General features: G+C 41.5%; 2 protein-coding genes across 2 annotated transcripts in view; one reads left to right on the forward strand and one right to left on the reverse strand.

Annotated features, from left to right (window-relative positions):
• Window positions 1-24,360, forward strand: part of Ics (ras suppressor protein 1) — a 139,857-nt gene that overhangs the window by 75,802 nt on the left and 39,695 nt on the right. The gene's annotated exons all lie outside the window — the stretch shown is intronic.
• On the reverse strand, window positions 2,718-3,996 carry LOC143374233 (putative chitinase 10). Its single transcript, XM_076822192.1, has 2 exons — window positions 3,964-3,996; window positions 2,718-3,102 (listed from the first exon to the last, which is right to left on the reverse strand). Exons 1-2 carry the CDS (start codon window positions 3,968-3,970, stop codon window positions 2,834-2,836), a joined length of 276 nt encoding a protein of 91 aa, XP_076678307.1. The 5' UTR covers window positions 3,971-3,996; the 3' UTR covers window positions 2,718-2,833.

Below are 24,360 nucleotides of genomic sequence, written 5' to 3' on the forward strand. Positions count from 1 at the left end.
CGCTTCGATTCTCCTTCGTTTCCCTTTTTCCCTCATTCTCCTGGGTGTTACAAGCAGTCAATCGTCAGGGACGCCAGCCTCGCCGCGGAATTATCCGCGATTATCGATGTTGGTCAGGAGATATCGCTAAATCCCGCGCGATTCGACACGCGGACAATGCGCGTATTTGCCAGCTCTGATTTAAATCTTCGCCGCGCGACTGTTAGGTGCGACTAACACGGGATACCGTACGGCTGATGGTGAAAATTAGGAGGGGGGGTGGGTGGAACGATGCGATTTCACGTGTAAATCGCGCGCCAGCGGCACGGCTGTAATTGATTCTGACAAATGGCAACGAGTTTGACACGGATTATATACAAAGTTTCAGTTTCGATTATCTGCGCGGCCGATCGTGAAAAATCGTAAGAACCCCGGCACCGTGGATGTGGGAAAGCATTAAAAGGGAGGTGTCCGTGGAATAACGTCGAAAGTGTTATCGATCGTGTGTAATTGGATTGGATTACACGGCGGTCTTTCCAGCGTGGAAACAGCGAGAGAAACTTTTCGTATCTCCCGAGATCGAAGTGCTGCGAGCAATTTCATTCAGAACATTTCGAAGCTGTTCCTTGCAGCATTGTCCGCTTGATCGACATCGTTCTGCCTGCTTCGAATTCTCCTGTAATATCCATCTTTTATTTCAAGCGCACCCCGCTAGCCAAATCGCGCGAAAACGTAGGTGACTTTTATGATTTTTTCTAGAAAAAAGTATACAATGTATGGGTCTAAAAATTTTTGCACTTTATTCTGCTACAAATGTAGAGTATAAAACAATTTTTTTATTTCATTTTTGCCCTCCCCCGCCTCTGATATGCATTGCGTGCTGCATCGTTGTAAAAAAAACTGGCAAATTCTTGCAAAAATGCAATTCTTGACCGAATCCAAAAATTCAAACGGGATTCTACTCGTAATTATACTGGCTACCGCGCTACCCGCTATTGCGAATTTTCATTCACTCAATTTTTTTTACGACACGTTTTTGTGGGAAAAAAACATATTTCGGTGACGCTATCGTTTAAACATTTGGCAATCATCGCCCAATTGTTTCTTAACACTGCCTAAGGGTAGCGCGATAACCACACATGTGTAATTAAGGAATATCTTTGGTTTTTTTATTTTGCATGATCCTGTCTAAAGTTATCGCGCTGATAGTGCAGGCCAGTTTTTTTACAACGATGCACCACGCAATGCATAACAGAGAGAGGCAAAGTGAGGCAAAAATGAAATAAAAAAATTGTTTTATACTCTACATTTGTAGCAGAATAAAGTGCAAAAAGTTTTAGACCCATACATTATATTCTTTTTTCTATAAAAAATCATAAAAGTTTACCTGTTTTCGACAGGGGGGTGCCCTTAAATTCCTTGCAGTACACGGTCATTTAACTCTCCGTGTTATTTCCATGTATGCAATTTACTTCCTTTTCCAATTTGGGGCATTTACATAGGAACTATTCACTGATTTTCGTCGAAAAAGACTAGTAATAAAAATAGTGTAAAATCTGCGCACCTATCTACCGATTCACTTCTGCAGCTTCCAACCAAATTCAAATTCAAATCTCCACTAGATTGCTCACCATTAGAAACCCTTCCTCCATGATCGCCAATTACAAATCTACTCAGCGTTACATACCATCAAACAGTCCTAAAAAACTTACAAATTCTCGAAATTCCAATTTCCACCCCTCTCTTTACAAAACATCAAATTCTATCCATAGACATCTAATCCTTCTCAAAAACTTTAAAGCAATAGCTACGAAATCTGCACCAAACCCTAACCTCCAACGAAAGAATTTCATCCCCCTTCCTCAGCAACGAATCGAACGCTACCTATCCAACACTTCGTACGTGCCACCCTGTATATCCGCACGCGACGACCACGCTCTGGATTTTCCATTTCCTAGTGCACCAACGCGCTCTGGGAAATGGATAGAGCACCGGTCGTGACGGATAGAGTCGCGTTCGGTTCAGCACTTAAGCGCGTTACGGGACTTTTTTAGCGAGCGTATCGACGGTTTCCTGGACAGGGGCGAAACCGGTGGTGCTTGTTCGCCCGATACATATATTGATATTTCAGTCGTTCGCCAACGTAATCGGGCGTATGACTTATAGCCCGCCGTTAATTTGTATATAATGGCACCGGCCAGATACCGGGATCGGTGTCTGCGTGCGCGTCGGGACACGAACAGGCCGCGTAATCGGGCCAGATAGTGCCGATACCGCGGGATGATTAATACCTAGGCGTTTCTACGATTTCCGCGGAAACCGGGAAAAGCGTTGCCCGGCCCATTTAATTGCGAAGGATCGTCGATTAATCAGCGACGTTCGCGCCTCCCGTTGCTGGGCCCCCGCCGATCTTTCTCCGCTTTCTGTGCGGCTGAACCGTTCGCGCAGCTACTTATTCGCTCGTTAATGCTTTGCTCGATCCTTGAATTCTTTAAACGCAGAAGTTTGCAGCAGGAAAGGTATATCAAAATTAATAATTTAGGGAATTGCACGGACCACGAATTCTTTACTTCTAAAAGGTCTAGTGTTTTGAACGTTGACATAATTAAACTATTATCGGTACGTATCTTTAAATTAAACTTTAGAGTGCCTGAGAGGCGTATTTGGTGTAGAATATTTTTTTATTATAGAATACTGGAGAGTAATACATTTGGTATAATATCAGGGGTTGTTAAAGCTGATACCAACATCGTAATGTGAGTGTCGCCATCGAAATACTTGTCGCAGAATCGAAGGCTGTGGAAGCTGAGGTGGCGTTAAGGTTGCGAGTGTCAGAGATTTGGGTAGAGAAGCGTCAGTCTAATTTTAATGTGCAGTTGACATTCCACGGCCAATCGCAGACTTGTTGTTTTGGGTCGAAGTGCAGTCTGTACCCTTTCTTGAACTCTGGGCAAATCATTAGATGCCCAATCCCACAGAAGCATGAGTAATACTTGGTGCAATCGCTCTCGTGGGCGATGTTCGTTTGGTTCACGCAGTTATCAATCGGGCACGGCGGCACAGAGGTGTCCTTTACAATAGTGGTCACTACCACCGTGACGAAAAGGATCATTAAACATACGCCTGAAATTCGGAAGAAATTGTTACTAACGTGCATTGCATTCCTGAGGAATTTTTTATTTTGATTCTTCCATGCGGACATTAGTCGACTATAAATTCGTTACGATGGAAGGATATTATGTTATGATAATAATTCCTGTTTGTTATGTGTACGTGGAATAAGTGGCAGTAGGGAAGAGTAAATATGAAAGAGTATAATTGAGGACCTTGCAGCAAGAGGGGTGCAGTTTCATTTAATTGGAGCAAACGTTACAGTTTCGTTGCAGCGCCACGATTTCTGATACGGGACGTATCAGAATTTATATGACCCACATCGCAGGGAACGCGTTAAAGTAGTGCGACGGGTGAGATTTATAAAAAATCGGAGATTCAATTCGATTCTATTAAACCTCTTCATTCATCCCTAAATTCGCCCTAGTAATTGCAATCAAAAGACACCACTTATCTACAGTCACTCACAAATTTTTTTAACGCAAGACTTATTCTTTATATTAAAGTCATGAGTCAAGGGATGCCAATCTAGGCATCAAGAAGGAGGAGCAAGCTAGTGGCTATCACAATTAGTTATTCTTCTTAATTTATGTGAACGAATCTGTGAATCACTGTATATCTCCATTTTACTACCACTTCTATACGTAGAAATTGAAAAATAATTTTGGAGAGTAGTCCAGTTGAGAATGGACTTTATTATTTAAAGCGATCACAAAGTAAAGGGGTGAACGCAATTGTGTACAGTTTAATTAACGAAGGTGTCCATATTGAAGAATCGACCGATTTAATAATTAAATCAATTTGCACTCTAATTTTCGCTCGTCAATTGAACCCTTTTCATCGAGAACACTTCTGAACTCACAGAATACTTACACTTCATGTCGAGGAGCAGGTAATCACTAGATCTGAGAGTCTACTATGTAGCTGTTCTTACGCGAATTCGCTTTTATAGCCCGAGAAATCTTATCGGCATACGATTGTGTGGGCTATCACACGTAACACTTTGTATATTTTCTGGGTTAAGGTTGGACTCTTCAATTTTATTTACCTTCTGCCTTGCTATTAAACCTCATTCCTTTTATCAAAAAGAACACACTTCCTTATTTTTTCAACAAGTAGTTGACTACTGACTGCTCTATTGTCCTGCATTTGATTTTACATTTAATTTTTTTTCGCATTTGAAACACTGATTTCCTACAACAAGGATCGATCTCCTGCATCCTGTAGAAGCACCCATTCACTCATTTATCACGCGTCTATCTTGATAACCTGAGTATTCACAGTGATAACACATAATCGATTAGAATAATACATTCTCCTCGGCATAAAAAGAAGGAGGTGAAGTCAAGTACATCAGTCCTCGAAGTCGAACAAGAAACGCGAGAATGACTGCAGATATCCTTTCCGCCGAGCAGCCACGCTAAATTATCGAGTTCGCGGGAGAACCTTTAACGACGCAATTTTCGCCTAAGGATGTGTATCTCTTTCGTTTATGGTTCGCTATAAAACTGGGAAGCGGTCGATTCAGCTTCACGGAAACCTGCCACGGTGCAAGTGAAGTCGCCGCCGTGTCAGTGATACTGTCATCATACTTAGCCCCTGCAAAAACCGTAATTGATTTTTCAACATCCCTCGGGGTGCAGCCCACGGAAAGAAATCGTGTTCACATCAAAGGAGTCGTATTTCCACCGACAGCAAATTGGTGCAATAATGGTAGCAATAAGGGGATAATAATTAATGAAATAGTGGTATACGTGGCACGTTTTTAGACCTTAATGATTAATGGGGAAAGCACTTAAATTTTTCTGGGCGTGGGTCGAGTGATGCAACCCAAAATGGGCACGTTGGCCTCTCAACCTATTTTCCAGAATCAATTTGTTTGTGGCCACAGCATTCTTAAGGGCCGATATCAGTGGCTTTATCAATTTTATACAGAATTATCGAGATACGCGGATGGGAAGCTCTGTTTCAGAGTTGACGAGTGTTCGTTCGTTGATTCTTTTGGTAGAGGAGTATCTAGTTCGAGTTTTAGTTGGTTTAATAGTAAAAAGAAGGAGTACCACGAATTTATATGTGTTAGAGTGGGTGTATTAGAGTTGACCGTTTATCTAAATACGTCGAGTGATAGTGAGTTGCGATAAGGTATGGATAATAGAGGTTTACTGATTCCCCTTTCGAGCAATGGCTTCTTACTTGAGTAATAGGGATTAGCAGTATGTCAGTTATTTTATAGTTGCTTCAAATTCATTTAAGTATTGCAAAAAGGATCACTCTGAGTAATTTTCCAAATTCTGTCATACAGAATATCTTTTCTAATCCTTAAGAAAGTAACTGATAATCTTCAAATACTACTAAACTTTAAAAAATGTAAAATCTTAAAAAAAATTAATGACTTTTTAACTCCGTGCACTTCAATTAATTTCTTCTCTCGTCTATCAATCACAGATCTATCACTCAACGCTGTACTTATTACATACAAAATATTGGGGATAGAAAAATAATTTACTATAATAATAATTTCAAAGTCAATAATTTATTCAATTTTACTAATCTGGAATTCTTACATTTTTATAAAATTTACTAACATCAATATCTTCGATTTAAAGTTTGGGGTGTCTTCTTGGCGTGCAAAGGGTTGAAGTCGGTATTATTCTAAGTCGCGACGAAAACCAGTCCTCCGAGGGTGATCTTCCAAATCGATCGTACTCAGAACCACGTAATTTGTAAGCGGTATATCCGGCGGTGTAATAAAGTACCGAAAGTCGGCTTCGCGGCGTGCGCTTATCGTGCCGATTCCTCGTCGCGCGCTGCACTTTCGCCGCCCCTGAAAAAATACAATAAGTTATAGATCGGCGAAAGACGGACGAGTGGTAGTCCTGGCGGCGCGTGGAATTGCGGGTCATTAGGTGGGAAAACAAGGAAATTAATTTAGTAGTACCTAATTTCGGTTATCACCGTCGAAGTGATGTATGTAAGTCGTATAAGTCTCAGGGAGATCAAGTTTTGGTATCACGGTGACTAGATTTTTCCTGATTTTGAGAGATTTCTGAGAAAATTTTCATATCAAAGGAAATGCTTAAATACCACGATATCAATCATATTCTTCTCAAGAAGTGAGATTAGTTGGATGCTAGAAGCGTTAGAATTTATTATTATTCTTCTCGTTTTCATTGTGCCTCTTTGCAAAAAGTTGTCGATAAAGAATCGAAAATTTCCTACAAATTCGAAGAATTAGAGGAATACAACGATCGCTATTCTTCTTCATCTCCAGCTTCACAAATCCTCGTGCAATTCAGGCCCCGATCTAAATAGCTCTTACGCTGTTCTGGAAAACAATGATTTTTGCCGCCCTTTATATTTAATTATAAATGATTATTTTGAACTACAATTTTCGACAGTGAGTGAAACTTTTTGTAGATATTTGTTGAATAACGAAGGCCTTTTGTTTTATATTCATAAAAACAGTAACGAAACAAAATGAAATATATGGGTAGGAGGTAGGTACCTATTTTTTAAATCTAAAAAAAGAACAATTCTTATAAAAAATTTTAAAAGTTCAATAAAAAAAAAACAATCCATAAATTTGATTCCAAATTCAAACACGTATAGGTACCTACTTTATTGCCGCATTTTCAAAATGTCTTACTTCTTTATTGATTTTTATTTTCTCTTTCTCCCAACTTTGCCGCTCCGGTCAGTTGGCCTGCTTGCGCCCCCCTAGATCGGGCCCTGCGAGTAGAAATATCCTGATTTTCTCTCTGGTTCGTTGAACCACCATCGTTTCAATATTATTAATCCTCTTCTCCATATCCACATCTCCATCTGCCATAAAAGAAAACAGGAGAGCAACGAATCTTCCCAATGATTGCTCGATTTCCCCGGCCGGAGCATCGGGGATTAACGAGGGGCCCGCTATTTCGTATTCAGCCTCCGCGTGTGTGATGTTTAATGGGAAAACGGTGGCTGATTTGTCGGTCGACTCGCTAAACAGAAGCGAAGTATCCATAAAATCGCGATAACGACGCTTTTCAGGACTTTTTACCCTTCGGAAGTGTGCAACGCGCTAATTTATATCCGCGCTCCGGCTTGCCCCTTCGTTTTTCCCCCTTTTCACGCCCGTTGTCTCACCTTCGGGTTATCTCCCGCTTCTCTCTTCGTTTTTCGAAGCAGCCTGTACCTTAATACGCACGCTGCGCACGAAAATATCCTTACTTTCTCCAGGACATCGCGGACAATAAGAGAAGCGCGTCGCGTTAATAAAACACGATTGATGGCGTTATAACGGGGTGCTTTTAGGCGCGAGCGATACCAGTTGAAATCCTCTGATTTACGGTCGTTCGCGCGACTTGCAGCGAGTTTTCTCACTGTCAGGCTGCGTGGATTGAAGGATCAGAGGATTCTCGAACTATATTCGATTCGAATTAGAATATTCATGCATCTGTCGGGCGGTTGCTTTAATCAATCGAGTTACGTGGAATTCGCCAGGAATTCATCTCCATTAGGAAAGCATTTCTCCCCAGTACTGACGCCTGCCGTCGTAAATAATTCTATCAGGGAACGAGACAGACTTCGAACGCCACTTCCTGAAGCCTCGGAGTTCAAAGCTCGTCCCTGCGCGTGTCATAGGGCGCATTGAACGCTCGTCAACGTCGTCTCGCGCGTTTCCGTGGCGGATCGTTTAGAAACCGGGGTCTACCTCCACGGACTCTGACACGGAGACAGCGGGACAGGAGCGATCACGCGAATCGGAGGATAAATCACTGTGAATTAGGTGCTTAGAGAACCTTCAATGTAGGCTTTATATTAGACTATTCCATTCTTGCCATCGTCTTGTAGCTAATTATTCCTCTTACAGTTTTATTTAGGGATACTTTTCACGCTGGAAATGCAATTAAAGTCTTCAAGTGGGACGTTGCTACGCCATCTTGATTCTGAATTGACACGAACACTACTGCCCTCTCTAATCCTTTCTCGGTCTCATTTCATATTCGCAAAAATTCTTTTCGTTAGCTATCATCATCGAGTGAGAGGTGCGGCTTAAAACATATAAATAAAAAAAAAAACGAAGACCCTGTATTAACATATTTTATACATATGCATAAAAAAGTATTTATATTATACTAATTTATAAATATATAAAAGAAATTGAATTTTTATATTTACGGTATTAGCCTAATAGCTTGAATTAGCTTATTTATATATTTATAAATTAATATAGTAATAGTAAAAATTTTATTACACATGTATGTCATCAGAATATTCCTTCGTCAGGCATATTACTTTGATAAATTATATTGAAATTTAATTGGAGGTTTAAAAATCAATACAATTTATGTTGAATTTAATTGAAAATCGAGATTTACACATTGGAAGGTTTACAAAGCTTCCTATTTTCACGCGAGATATATGTTCAAACTTAAGGAAGTCAATTCGTGGTGGAACACCCGGTATTATCCAATACGTACTCCCACGTAAGCGGGACGGGAAGGTCAAACACGGCAGCCAGGAAAAATCTCGCGAGTCATCGATCCATGCATGACATACGCGACTCCTGGCTGCCTTTATATTTCTCTCTGCGGGTGATATCCCCGGCCTTCCATTTGGCAGCATCGGCAGCAACGATTACTTCCTGATGAACGACGCCGAGAGAGCCAGACAGACGTCGCGCGAGCGACACGAAATCGCAGGTATCGCGTGTCCCAACCGATAGCTCGTTAATGTGTTTCGGATCGTCGTGTGCACTTCTAAATTCATCGTACAGGGTGCTTCTGAAATAGTGCCACACTATCTACGCGAGGATTCCATGCGTTCAATCTATAGAAAACAGCCCTGCCAACTGTGGATCTACAAATGCAGTTTCATGCGGATATATATATATTTTTGGCGGTAAATTTTGGGGAGCGACAAATTTTGAGCGAAAAAAATTGAAAAAGGTTTAAACACTGAGACGTGAGACAACTTTAAAAACAATTCACTTTGTCTTCATGTAGCAAATTAGCAATTACTCATATATGAGTTGCCATATGGAATTAATTTTGCAATTATCTCAACTTTTTTTAAACTATAATATTTTATGATATTTCATGGTAGATGTTTGGTAGCCTAGTGACGCCAAAATTCGAAATTCGCCCGTGTGAATATTGGTCCATTGTTCAATTTCACCAAAATCTATGACACAGATCGATTTAGCATGGAACCTTAATATATAAAGCAGAAATCTTCTATATGTTTGTGTGTTTGCCTGTCGCCTAAAATCTTTCGAACGATAAACTCCGTGATCACGAAATGTGCCTCAGCTCATTATGCCTGACTAATCCAGTGGAGTGTGACCATTTTCACAAAAAAGCTAAAAAAAATTTTTTTATAAAATCAGAATCTAAATTTCGGGCGAAGCCGAGTAGTAAAAGCTAGTAACCCAATAATTGAACATTGTGATCTAGCTTTACTATTATCTTTGAAGACTCTACGGGGACCAAAAGTTCCATGGTGGAGTTATAAATGTTAAATGCTTGAATATTGGATATTCACACTTATATGTGGGAAAATTGTTAAATACCAGTCGATTTATCAAAGTCGAAAATATAATTTGAAAAATTCAGTGATTAGATACAGTCCTTCGTGTTCAGTTAGCTGAGATTAATTCTACGGTTTTTAAAATAGCACCCAAACGCTTAGAAATTAATTCTCCACTTTGTGCGCACGTAAATCACATTGTCCCGTGGAACAATAATCCACGAAAGGGACCAGCGTGCTCCGTGGATAGGAGACAGAAAAGAATGGAGGCAAGGCGCACCGGAAATGGGAGTCGCCATTGCACGGTTACATAAATTCGTCCGTGTTGCGTATTCTCGGGCTAGAATGCAGACGAGAATGTATCGTTGAACCACGCGATCGTGTGGGTGAACCTGTTGAACATAATTGGCTCCCCCGTTATTATTAGCTAATAGATTTTTCCCCAAGAATTATTTATACCCTCGGCTTACAAAGTTACACGCTCCGCGACAACGGCTTAACCGTTAATATCTCTCGTTGCTTTTATTCTGCGCAGCTTCAATTTTCTGCGTGTTGCATTACTGCGAACGAATGCTCGAAATCGCGAACTCTACAGGCACTTTGCGACGTGATATCATCTGATTTTCAAATTAAAGATATTTAGTATCATTCGGCTTTTCTCGATGAGACCTTTCACCTTTTTTTGGGGGGCACAAATCACATCTGAAATTCAACATTATCCTTTTTTAATTAGTTCCTCAACTTTCTTTTTCTACCCATTTCTCTGATAATCAATCTTCACAGAATCTTCCCTAATTATTTTTCTTGCCAATCGTCTAGCTGCCACGTTACTAGTGAAATTAAATACTAGTATGCAGTATTTAAGCAAATGCTATTTAAAAATTCGACAGAAGATCGTGTTCTGCTGGCAACAAGACACCATCACTTGTCATAGAACCATTCCCAGCTCCTTTTCCTCGGGAATCATGTACTACGTCCTGCGAGCGAAAAAAATCCTGACAGAAGATCGTGTTCCGCCCGCGAGAAAACACCGTCCACGCGCGTTCGCGGTCTTCTTGTTAGGAGGAAAGCGGGAAAGTATCGGCCGCAGCCGAGTGGCGGATTTATATTTTGAAGAAGTTCGTGTAACTGTCCGCGGGGCAGGATCGTATAGAAATCGACGGACGGGCAGCGGCGAAAAAGCGCCAGTGAGAAATAACGGGGAAACACGTGCGTGCAACACGACCGCGGTGGTATCGAATCGAACGATCGCGGACCGCTACCTTGCCAATTACTTAATCGTGATTCGCACAAAAGCGGCGTCGAAAGGATGAGACGATAACGGACGGCTTAGAATCGCTCGAACGGGAATGCTTCAGCTTCTTTTTCCAGCCTTCAACTTCCTCTGCTTTAGATACGCCTGACACTTTAACACGCGACTGTGCCGCGTTCTCCGTTCACTCGCGTTTATTTCAATGCATATTGTAGAAAACACGAATATTTCATAGCTCACTGACATATCGTATCAGTTCCAATAACACTTTATTAACGGGCAATGGAGGTGATTTTAAAGAAACTTATGAACTTTATTAAAAATGTAACATAAGGTTCTTATGATATGTATAAAAAAAACAAAAACATATTTTCTTTTATAACAAATTGCGGCACAATAGCCGCACTAGCCGATACATATTTTCAATTTGACTGTGAGTTCTTCCGCGGTGAAATCTGTCACGTCCAAACCGTTGGACCTAGAACAAAAGATAAAAAGTTTTGTAATCTATACACTAAAAACAAATTACCAGAGAAGTACCCATGATTTTTACAAAATATTGAAAACTCTTTTCATAATTAACATTTCTATATATAAGAAATTTTCTAGCAAAAAAGAATTGTTTTCAAATGTTTGCTATTCCTTCAAAAATCAATATTTCCTTGAAATCTTGGGTGTAAAGTCTAAATTCGTATAAAATCTGAATATTTCAATGCCTGTATCTATATACCTACGTTCCGTTTGACGACAAAATAATTTACCACGTAGCTACATTTTCTATGAAAATATTTTTAGCGAAACGAACAATGAAACATACACTTCGATTAATTAGTCCAAGTTCACGCCGAAAGCACCCACTTATTTCCAATGTCCATTTACGAGAATTATAGTTGGACGGAGAGAACAGCTCACAGTAAATCTGCACAATTTCTTTCGCGTTTATTTGACGTAGTATATTACCCAATCTACGTCAGTTTCGCAGGCGACACTTCTCGAAAAGAACGAGCCCCGCTCGCAGGAGAGTTAATGGGGCCTAATTTTCCTAATCACACGCCTTCGACCACCGCGTGCCCCCTTCAGGCGTAATCGTTTCAATCCCCCACCCCCGTTTGCTCGCGAGGTGTCGCCCCGCCATTGCGAAATATGATTTACGCGTGGCGTCAGCCCGCTATTAGTCCGCGATTTAACCGTGAACCATTAATCTCGTTTCTTGGCGGTGTGGCCGCTTTAATCTCGCTGCCCGTGCTAATATTTGATTATCGACTTGCACCCGGCCAACGTGGCCATTTTCGACCCTCGACGTCGCGTGGACGCATCCATTTTCACTTTTTCGTGCTAATCATTCTTTATTTTATTTATTTGCCTCATAATAAATTGGCTCAGGTATTTCACTCTCAGCCGATGGATGGATAGATGGGTTTATTGGCCAGATGGGTTTAGTGGAAGAGTAGCCCTTATAAGATTATTGAGTAATGGCACTGTTAACACTCGGGTGGCAATGTATTTTTCAAACTTAATTGCCGTAGGTGGATGTTTTCCTTTTTCACATTTCAGTGGTCCAGTGTTTTTAGCGTTAGACTTTAATATTTCTTAAGGAGAAGTTAGGGTTTCGGGAGTCAGAATATAGTTGTTAATAGTTTATTCTGCAATAGGGAGAGTTTTGAGGATACTTCAGAGTTATGAGAAGGAGGAGGCACTAATTGGAGTTGAATGATGCGTTTTTATAACAGTCGTGACGAATTAAAGAAACACTAAAAGCAGTGGTAATAATATAATAAATTATGTTAGTATTAGTCATAGTGATATTAATTACACTGGTACTAGATAAAGCGTGTAAGGTGTGATAAAGAAAATAATTAGATAAATCCTTTATGAACCAATAATGTGTGTTTGCATTTAGAAGCATCAAGGTAATCTTGCGTTTCTTAAATGAGACCCAATTTTAATTTTTGTTCGGCCACTTACGAAATATATGAAACACCCTCCGTTTCAGTGAGTCATAATGTGACGCCCTCGTTTTGTCGCGAATAATCTGGGGAATCGTAAACAATCCTGGCGCATAATAGTGTTAACACTTGCGCAAGGGACGTACCATTAATTGCAATATAGCGGGAAACTCTTGGGTAACAGGATTTCTGTAAATTCAGGGTAGATGGAACTAAAATTGTGATTTCTCCATCTTCAAGAAATCATACTTCCACGTATTATAATAATGCTTAGAAGAGCGTCTTCCTTCCCAAAATTCTTAAAATGAAAGCATATTTGGGTCGCAAAGTTGCACTCGGCGAATTAAAAAGCAAGGAACTCTCAATGCTGTGACCCATGTTTCAAGTTTCTAAAAAGCTTGTAGTCATTCTTTCTCTTAATTAAAACCAGCATATTTGGCTAACAGAAGAATATCATACACGTTAAATAGTACATCTCACGTGTTATCTACAAGATTGATAGAGTCTCAGCTTTCAGAATCACATTTAAATACAACTTTCCATACAAAACTTCCATTTTGTCATTTCGTCCTATTTTCGCAAAAACTGCGAGTCATCTTAACTGCACGTCTCTGCAAAAGAAACTCTATTCTCTCCTCCCGTCACTTTCACGTGCAGCATCATTCCACGATGCCATCAGAATGATCTTTAAACAGAGTCAGCTTCTCTAAAAACTAAATCTCCACACGCGCTATCTACTTCTGCAGCAAAAGTCACACGGCATCCAACCCACCTTCAGCGATTTAAATCCATTAATCACAATTTGCCTCTCTAAAAATCTGTCAGTGTCCCCTGCAATCTGTCACAATTGTCAAGTGGTCGGCGGATTTTTCATTCACCGTCTGCACCGAACGTCGAGCGCGTGCAACACTCGCTCGCAGATTACATGGTCGACGCCAGACACGCGACACCGTTTCGCGAATAATTTTACGGTGTTCCCTTGTTATTCTCGAGTTCGCTCGCACGACGTTGACCCAGAAACGAGACGGTTTCTTGGCGTTAGCTTTTTCCGGATTTATGCCGCTCCAATTTCACGCGGCTCCCTTGTATCATTTCTCAATGGCCACTTTACACGACGGTGACATAACGCGGCTTGGTCTCGAGCTTGGGCCCCGCTCCCTTGACAGAGTATTTTCAATACTCTATTGCGAGCACGTGCTCATCCTGGGAGTAATTGGACGCCTCGATGCACTGCCAATGCCACTGTGAGACCAGCCAGGGAGCACTTCTCGCGAAACTGATCGCATTGCGGTTTCTGATGGAGCACTGCATTTGGGATATTCTTGGCTCTTGATTGGGAAATGGGGGATTTGTGAGAAATCCTTTTTGAAGAGGGTGATGCTAGTTTGGGGGGTGATTAGAAGTGGTAGAAGGTGGATTTTAGGTTCTTAGGAAGTGGCTAAGGAGGGATCTCTAGGAAACACCTGTTAGGGGTGAATTCTGAATTGGTTCTTCACCAATATAAATTTATTAAAAAAGCACGTGCTGTGTTTGAATGAAATTTGTACTGATACTAGTCTAAGGAGTTAGAAATATTTTTCTACAGAACCACTTAGTCGATCACGATCCCTAGATTTACTTCCAAATTTCCAGAGGTGCCATTACTGTAACATGATTTTCAATTTATTCTTCCACGTATTTCTCTCCTTTTTTCACATTTTCGAGGCAACAGAGAGGTGAGAAACGAAGGACTGATTAAGGGGTTAGCCTGCTGTGATATATAAAAATAAAAGGCTTTTTTCAGACACAGATTGTGAGAAAAGTAAATAATTCAATCAATTTGCGGTTTGGCACTTTATTTGAACATATTATAAAGTAATAAAATCCATTGCAAAAACATTAAAACGGTGAATATATTAACCGTGGGATGACTGCACGTAAGTTATAGTTTTTCGCGAACAGCCAAATGGTGTACACGATTTCTCGGGTTCCGATGGTCGTATTACTTTATAATATGCTTCAATAAAGTGCCAAACCGCAAATTGATTGAATTTTCACTTTCCTCACAATCTGTGCCCGAAACAAAGCTTTTAATTTTTATCTGTCACGGTAGGCTAACCCAACAGATTAAATGACTTTAGTTTCTCAGAAGACCATGGTCGATCGAAATATTTTGCTCCTACTGTAGCAACGCCATTCTCCCCGTACGTGGGTCTAACAAAAGAAGCTGCCAAGTGGTGTAGAAGCCGTTTAAGGGTTTGAGAACTTCAACGAAATTACATGGAGGTTCCACGAGTCAGGCGTGATCCTGCTGGCCTTAACAGCCCCGTGACATTCGACTTCCAGACGCCATAAACCGCGTCGAAGCTTGTTCTCTAGTTGTTTCCTTCGCTTTGTGGCCCCGCCACGCAGAGAGGAAACAAGAAATCCCTCTCGAGACCTGTATCTTCTCGGGAAGACCATCTTCTCTGTGACATTCGTTTCCCTCTAGCGTTAATTAACTCGTTGAGAATGGAGGATGATCCAACTTGTCATGTGAGGACGTCTTCAATGGGGATGTCTCAGAATTCCAACTGGAGTTCTATAGGAGACAGTGATTCAATCAACTTCGTTATTTCCTCTAAAAAGTATCTATGTAAATAAAACATTTACCGTCAAATATTTCCCACGCTGGATCTGCACTTAGCAAGTCCGCAAGCTTCACTTTTTTCTAAAGATACAAATTGAATTCTAATATCCTCTGCTAATGAATACCTCCCACAAAGAAACTCCTATGCACCAGAAGGAATCGATTGGCACTCGACTGATTCGCAAGAAAGAAAAGCCAGGCACCCTTTAATCATTGCAATAAAATTATTAAAAATAGTTGCGGCTTATCGGTGGCCATCGATAAGGCACAGATCATCGTCAGCAGCATCTTCGGTTCTGGCTACTTTCACTCCCACAAGATAATCAAGCGTCGAATCATCGACGCTGCACGCTCGTCGTCGATCCGTCCGAGATATCAACGGCCGATAGAAACGTCATCGTGATACGATTAATCGCGAAAAATGCCCCAGGGCTCGAGTAGGCGCGGAACGCTTCCCCGCAAACGTGATTGGCCATCGCCAGTGTCGTTGCACCGCGGTGCATATCAATTTCAAGCCTGCAGCGAGGCGGCGTGCTAATGAACCGCGGAGTGCAGTCGCAAAGCGAGCGAGGCACGCCGATGCAATACGAGACTCGGTCCCCTACTTTCTGCAGGTGTCTCGGCCAGTTCGTTAATCTTCGTAATTAATACCCTTTTTTCTTTCATTTTTCCAGGCCCGACCGGCCGGGCACGAATTAATGTTGACGCTCGAAACGCGCCGTGGATCGATACGTCTCGCCTGGCCCCCTCATTAACACCCAATTTTTATTGATACGAGGACGGCATTTAGGCGAGTAAATTTTTAGGATCAGCTGGCAGCTTGATTCATTGACTTTATGAGCGACTTTTTGGGTGCCTTTAGCGTTGTATTAATTCGTGAACGTGTGCTGGATTTAAATTGTTGGTCGTTGAGAAGTTCATAGGTTGGATCTATTTATTTGTGGATTCAATTAGGCTTCCGGTATGATAATTAGTAATATTCCTTTATTTGGTAAATATATATTTTATATTACCTAGTTGAGTATGTTAGGAGAATTTATTGTACGAGGTGAAAAATTAGCAATGCTGCAGGTTGATATCTGTAAAATTAAGCAGGCTACGAAATTTCTGCTTTTACACTTTATTTCCTTAAATATATTTCTTGACAAGTGAAATGACCACTCGGAATCAAAGTCACTTGAATTTTATAACAAGAAAATAATAAGCAAGGAGGAAGAAGAAGATTACTTTTCCAGAGCAAGTAGAAACAGCGATCAAGTAGAACACTCCCGTACATGATCAGACACGGCACAGTCCTCACACTTCAAACTGAATAGGAAACAAATCACTCCGTAACAAAACTATTCTAATATTAAATACAGCACACAAGCAAAGTGGGTGATCAAATTATTACAGTCACAGTACGAAAGATATGTTTTTGTGTTTGTATAGAAATAAAATCATCCATGTGACACATAATATTGCCTACAGTATTTACAAGTGTATATTTGCAATTAACAAACATGTATATATTAAAAAAAAATAATAAGAAATCAGTGGAACTAAGTAGGCTTTCATTTAAAAATTAATTTACTTCAATATAAAATCGCCAATTTATGCAAGTGGCTCTAATAATTTGATCACCCACTGGACTAACACTACTTGCTGCAGGACACTAAATATAACCACAAGATTCATATCCGACCTAAAGCACTAAATCATCTTAAAACAAGAACCCTCACTACCTTCCACCCCCCATTTTTACAAACAACCCTCATCAAACAACACTCAGCACCTCCATAAACATCCAAACATCCGAAATTCTTCACCCTAACCTCTTCCTCCCCAAAAATAAATATCCCTTCGTTACCCAACATCAATACTACCGTCGTCACGAAGGACCAGGAAAGGGGGCACGGGAGCATCGAGAGTCGGCCGATATTTATTAGGTGCATACGGCTTTGATATCCTCGTTTGTCATCCCGCGGTCCGCGAGCGCAGGTGCAACCGCGCCGCGGCCAGAAGAGGCGCAGCAGCGCTGCAGCTAGGCGTTGCACAAGCCGCGGTCGGTACTCTCTTACGGTGTCGTGCTCTCGCCATAGATTCAAGGTCAACGCTGATGTATACGAAGATCAGGAGTAGCTCGGGGAGAGGTCGTCGCTCGATCCTGATTAATGGCTCTCGAGATCGAGCGACCACGTCGCGCTGCGGACCGCTCCAGGCCTTAGTTACGTATCGTCGCCTAAGTGCATTGACTTAAGCGAATAAACTGCGCCGCGTGCATCCGCGACACCTTGCGCCCGTTGCATCACGATCGCTGCAACTGGAGGATATCGGGCGATCGCGTGGACCCGCGGTAATCTCCTCTGCGTAATTATTCGGGGCTCCAGATTGGTGGCTGTGGGGGATGCAATTAGGGAGTATCGGGAGTTGCATCGAGCTTTCGTACAACTTGTTCGAATGGATGTTCCAGGGGTTCATAGGGGTACTTTGCGGAACAACATTATGGGGAACTGAAGGGATAAAGTGATGAGATGATTGAAGGATGAATGTAGGACGTTAATGAGCTTAGAATTGTCTTGAAATATTTTGATAATGAGAAGGCTGTTTTCTGGAGTTTGTAGCTGCAAGCTTGAATTTTTTGGGTGTTCTATTTTATGTACCCTTGGGGTTTAGTGTTATGTATTTGGAGTTATATGTAAATTGAACAATTTTTGTAGTTTGTAGGTCGAGGTTTGCTTCTCACTTTTCAAGCCCTCATTTCGAAAGCGTGTGGGTATTCAATTCTAGTCCCAGGTCTCTGTTTACATTCTATCTGGTCATTTTCCCTGAAAAGATACTAGAAATTCACTCGATTAAGGGGTCATGCCTAGTTGGCAGGCGAAAAAGAACGTGATTTTCGGGAATTTTTTGTGGAAAATCTAGTGTATATTTTTTACAACTATTTGCTTATTTTAAAAGTACATATATTCAGCAACTCTTCGTAATTTTGTTATAGGAAAATATTAAAAAATGAACGAATAACAGCCACTCTCCCGGAATCTATTTTTTTAGCGGTGAACACGATTTCTCCGAGTCGGATCATCTGAAATCGAAAAGTGAAGAAGATTTTGTTAGCATATGAGTTTATTTGGTTCGTGAACAAACGATTTTTTTTATGAAAACTGTATTTTTAATTCACGAAAAACCATTGCCATTTTGTCTGAAATCATTTTTTTGAAAAATCCTTCGTTCACGAACCACATAAACTCATATATTAACAGAATCTTCTTCACTTTCTGACTTCAGATGTTCCGGCTCGTTCATTTTTTAATATTTTCCTATAAGAAAATTACTGAGGGTTGCTGAATATATGTACTTTTAAAATAAGCAAATAGTTGTAAAAAATATAAATTAGATTGTCCACAAAAAATTCCCGAAAATCACGTTCCTTTTCGGCTGCTGACTAGGCATGACTCCAATGTTACTTTCCTTAATTCTATCATTATCGAATAATTCAACTCAACTGAACGTTTATCCATCGACCCCCTCCGAACATAATTTACCCTATCATCACAGTTCCCAAAAATCCCCTGTCATCCCACATTTCCAAGTCCATTCTGTGAAACCACCCTCCAGCCCCTAAGGAGCCCCCAATCCATCGCCACCGCCCCAAGAACATCCAGCACAGTTAAGTCAACGAAGACGCATGGACACTTGCAAACCGTTCCACCTCCCCGATGAATAAATCTCGACTGCTCTCCTGGAAAGTATGCAACCGTCCAACATGACTTAACCATTAACCGTCGCTGGAGCTTCCAGGGAAACCGGCGCGGCGTTCCAAGGATCCTACCACTGCGCTAGGATTCGACCACTGGAGTCGCGGCGACGGGGAGGGGACACGCTGTTAAACCGCGCAATTCGCGTTGATACTTACGCAGAAGTAACATTAAATGGACACTTTCGCCCCGCGCCCGCGTAAGAGGCCACGAGGAGTAGCCTAACAGAGGTCGTCACTCGATCCTGATTAATGGCTTTCGGGATCTCGCGGGGCTGTAAACAGTATTAATCAGGATCGAGTTTACGCCGCGCGCGGTCGTGCCACGAATCGCATTAATCAGGATCCGACCGTCAGACCGGCACGAAATATTCATTTAGGTACGTGTCCACGGACGGCTGCTTGGCACGGTGTTATTGATTTACGGCTAGCGACTTCCGAATGTCCAACAGCTGGGTCCGGCGATAAGCGGCTCCTCTATCGCCACTTGAATCAATTTCCCTCCTCTTGATCGCTTTAACTCCCTTAAGTATCGGGGAATTATAGATTCTACGGATTCAGTTGCAGGAATGCAGTTAGGATTAGAGGGTTGTTATTTTTGTTTAGGAGCTTTGGGAGATGCGGTCCTCTATGAGCGCTTGAATTAATTTTCTTCCTCTTGATCGTTTTAACCCCCTCAAGTAGTGATCGTTTGCTGATTAATTATTATTGTATAGGTTGAAAGCAGTGCGTATAAAGATTATTGGATCATTTAAATAGAATTCTAAGTCGCTTTGATGTGTTAGTATTACTTCTGCATTTGGAAATTAGCATAATTAAAAAATAGAAAAATTCACATCCGATTTATAAGTAGTCTACTTGTTATCTGCTTAATCGGTTTACCTTAATTAATACCGAAGTACCTGTTGTAGCATATGCTTTACATTTCGTGGATAAAATTCCCCAGCTAATCGTATTAGAATTAATACTTTCGAACGTGCCCAAGGAAATATTACTTCATTTTTCATGCGACTCCTATAAATATGTATTATACCGTTTTGCATGTTAATAGACGTCGCGATCGAAAGGTTTGCTTTGGCATCGCATAAAAACTACTCCTCGTTCTGCTCGATAATGATCCTTCTATGATAATGAATGCGATAGCAATGTAATGACTATATTACGCTTGCCGTTCGATTGAGTTTGCCAACTGGAATTCTCACTAATTTATTATTCATTAGCTCCAGTAGATATCTCCTACATCAACTTAATCCATCAAATTGCCATCATAAATGTGGCGTATCTTGTTCCTTAATCCTTAAATATTACAATCAACTTCAACGCTTAAAAAATTTATTAACTCAAACAATTTTCCAAACAACTCCTAGAATTCTTAATTCTACGTATCCTATTACGCCTATATTAAAGTGACTTGCAATTAGAATTCTTCTAGTAAGAAGAAAATCATTTCTCCAATATGACATCAATTTTTCTATCGCATCTAAACCAAAGTATGTTACTTTCTCTACAGTTCCGAATAATGTTGATCACCGCGAAACGTGTTTCTAAAAATTGCTCCCGGGAAATCAGTTGCAAATACATTTACACCAAAACATAATATAATAACCTATTAAAGTGTCCCTCATCTGAACACAAAAACGTTTGCATAAAAATATGCATGTAGTTTTTGAAATAATTTCCCAAAGAATCGTTCTTTTTCTGACCTTACTGACTGCGGTAACCCCTTAACCTGAACAAGTCACAATATCCCTACCATTAATTAACCTACCCCTAAAACACCCTGAATCTCCTCAAAATATAAGTCACATGCTACCCTCAAACACCCCTAAATTTCCACAATTCCCATCTCATCCGATATCAAAGTAACCCCCACGCCCCTTGCTCGTAATAAACTCCTCCCCTTCTAGCCCCATAAACTGCCTCGAAATAAGTCCCTGTTCGAAACGATTCTCCATCGAGAGCAGCTTCTGACACAGTCACCTGGCGGCCATTGGACCTTGAGGCTCGTGCAACGGCAAGAAACGGCCGGTATCACTCGACGAAGCGGAACGTCTCGGGATGTCTGGCATTCTGCTGCAATTTTACAGCTGTCCTTCGCGAACGATGGAGCCGACGTCCCGTGGTGGTCGTTTTCTCGGCCGTCGTTGCCTACCGCGGCGAATCGATTTCACGATGAGCGTGCCCGCGACTCCGACAATGTTGTCCGGGGCACGCAAACGGGCCCAGGCATCTCGCCCGTTCGTCCGTTTCGCGGGTACGGGAATTCGGTCGAAACGACACCCGATCGTCGGCACGACGTCTTCCTCGAATTTCGCCGAGCAATTCCCAGCGATTCGAGTGGCTCATTTACGGGTAAATGTCCCAGTAACGGGACAGGCTGGTTAACCCCCTAAACCTCGATGACCACGGTGCTTTCGTTTCCTGGGCCTTTCAGCATGGTGGGACGCGAGGGTTTCAGGTGGTAGGATTTTCATTGTTTTGGGGGACGAAATTAGAAGGGGTTAGAAAGTTTAGGGGGTTTCAAACTTCAACTTCTCCCTTCAGTTCTGCCCTCGAGAATTATATACCTATTTTGGGGGAGCTTTGCCTTGTTTCTTGGCACCTTTCTTACAAGCAAAATTGAAGAAGCAGGGTCCTAAAAAATATATATGTAGTGTTGGAGAGGAGACCTGGAAGTATTGAAAGAAAGGAATATTCCCAATTTCACTTCTAATCCCGGAATTGTGAAACTTAGCAGTCGATTTCTTATAACTTGATTCTCCAAAATACGTCTAGAGTTCTTGGGAGCAGAATTGAAGGTAATTGAAAAAAGGGATGGAAAGAAAGTTCCCAGCCCCTTTTGCTCGTAGGTTAATTAAATACACTGTGAACGTTTTCCAAAAAAATTAAGTAAGCTGTCAAAATCTTGAAACCTCCACAAAAGTGTGTTCCCTTCATTTTGCATCAAAACTTTGATACTATGGTATAAAAATGAAAAATTAAGTTCTCTTGTTTATACTGTACGCGGCTTCCGGGTGTAGGCTACGCATTTCGAATACAAAGGGGTCTTGAGCTTATTCGCGAGGATCATCTCGACTGTAGCGAACCGGGCAGATCATCCGAGGACACTGTCAAAACATGTGATGGTTTCTGCAATTAACGGACCGTGTCTAATGGCGTGCCTGTACCGACTGACTAATGACACGATTTCCACCCACGCACGAGCCGAGATATCTCGATATCTCGAGCGTAATTATGTCCACGCGCGAGCGCGACATTAGCGTACAATGTTCCATTGTTGGCGTGGTCGTGTTCTGGCGGATTTCTAAGCGACTGCCTACCGTAACGCCTTCCTCGACGTCCACTTCTTTCACTCATCGAACAGCTTCGCGCAGTCCATTTGCGCTTCTAATTCGAGGGATTATGGGCACAACAGACGACTTCCTATTAATATTGCTAGAACCGTGTAGCGGTGAAACCCCCTTCATTTTCCATTCACCATTTCAAGGCAGGTTGAGACTCTAGCTTCCTGAACCTATTCTTCTATCCTTATAACGGGGATTTCTAAGAGATTTGATACGTTCTTCGCATAATTTTCTTGGATCCTCAATACTCTTTTTGGTTAGTAAATTTGAGTAATAGTATTAGAAGAACTGTCAGAATTAATTCGCCAATTTTACTTAGGTATAGTGGAACCTGCAATACTATATTAACATCGAAACCTTTCATAACATTTCGCCACTGATCATTGTAATCTTCTGCAAAACTACTGGCCCAGATAATAGTGAAATTAAGTCAGAAACTTCCTTCAATGAAACAGTGGCCGATTCCATTAAATAATACCACCATGCAAAGCTCATAGGAAATTACATCAGCAATTTTCTGCCACCACCTGAAAATTAGAATCCACCCTAAAATTGTGTATATTTTTACGCCCCTTTCTTCGAACCACTTCCTTGAAAAAATATATTAAGCAGTCGACTAGAACAGATTCGAATCTCGTTGCGTTTTTTTCACCCGAGGAAAGGATTCCTTCGATCCTGTTGTAAGCGAACCGGCCGACACCGGCGAGTTTGAGGGTGGCAGTTTAATTTTCGCGCCGCCTGTAAAACCGCACCGACCCGAGGCTGTTTCCAACGAGGAAAGGTCATCGCGCTGATACATCTCGGCACCGTGGACGTCTGGTGGTTAACCAGAGGCTCGCTCACGACTTGGCACTTCCATTTTGGTCCTCGCCTCTCGACGCAGGCTTCGACGAGGGTTGATACGCGACACGGTGGCTTCCCGCCACGTTCGGATGATTACAGCACTGCCAAAAGGGAACTGACTTTAACGATTCCACGACCTTCGCCCTGTGAGTCCTTTGGGAGAAGCTGGTGGATCGTCGAGGACACAGTAGATAAAACACAAATTTAGGGAAATAATTACTGGGAGTCGATTTCAAGTGAGAACAATAGAATATTACTTGGAATAATAGAATATTACTGAGAATAGTAGAATATTGCTGCCATAATAGAATATTTCTGAGAATAATAGAATATTACTGAGAATAGTAGAATATTACTGAGACTAATAAAATATTATTCAGAAAAATGGAATATTTCTGAGAATAATAGAATATTACTGAGAATAATAAAGTATTAATTCGAAATCTAAATTGCACAGAAATTCTGAAACAAGTATAATAGTTAAAAATCGTGGTAATGAATAGAGAAATAAGGACTGAAGTTTACCTTTACTCGATTTTCGTCTTATTTTATCACATAGAATACAATCACCCATTTCATTTTCTATTATCTATTACTGAGCACCCTGCCTATAATTTCGGATACCACTCGAGTGGTCCTCAGCCTCAAAAAATTGCATCTTTGACACGGAAAATGTCGATGCTCAGCGAGTAACGAACCGAAGTAGGAACACGGGCGGCGCGGACCCCGCGACAAGGTGGAACGTAACGAGCTGGCTGTTTAGAGAAAAAACGTCCCGCCTCTCGAAGCGTATGGTAATATCGACAAGGAATAAAGTGCTGCGGAATAGAGATATCAGTGAAAGCCGATCGGTCGGTGATCCGTACCACCGAACCGATTATTGTTCTCCGCGGGCGCACCGATGTGTCCGAGTCATTGTTTTCGCAACGTGTAATCGCGGAAGCGAAAAATCGCTCCCCCTCCGATCCTGCCCGAAGGGGGGAGGCACGCTCCAGCGATCTCGCATTGGGAAACTTCCTTCGATCCGC

This window comes from Andrena cerasifolii, chromosome 10, assembly GCF_050908995.1.
Source record: "Andrena cerasifolii isolate SP2316 chromosome 10, iyAndCera1_principal, whole genome shotgun sequence".
Classification (NCBI taxonomy): Eukaryota; Metazoa; Arthropoda; class Insecta; order Hymenoptera; family Andrenidae; genus Andrena; species Andrena cerasifolii.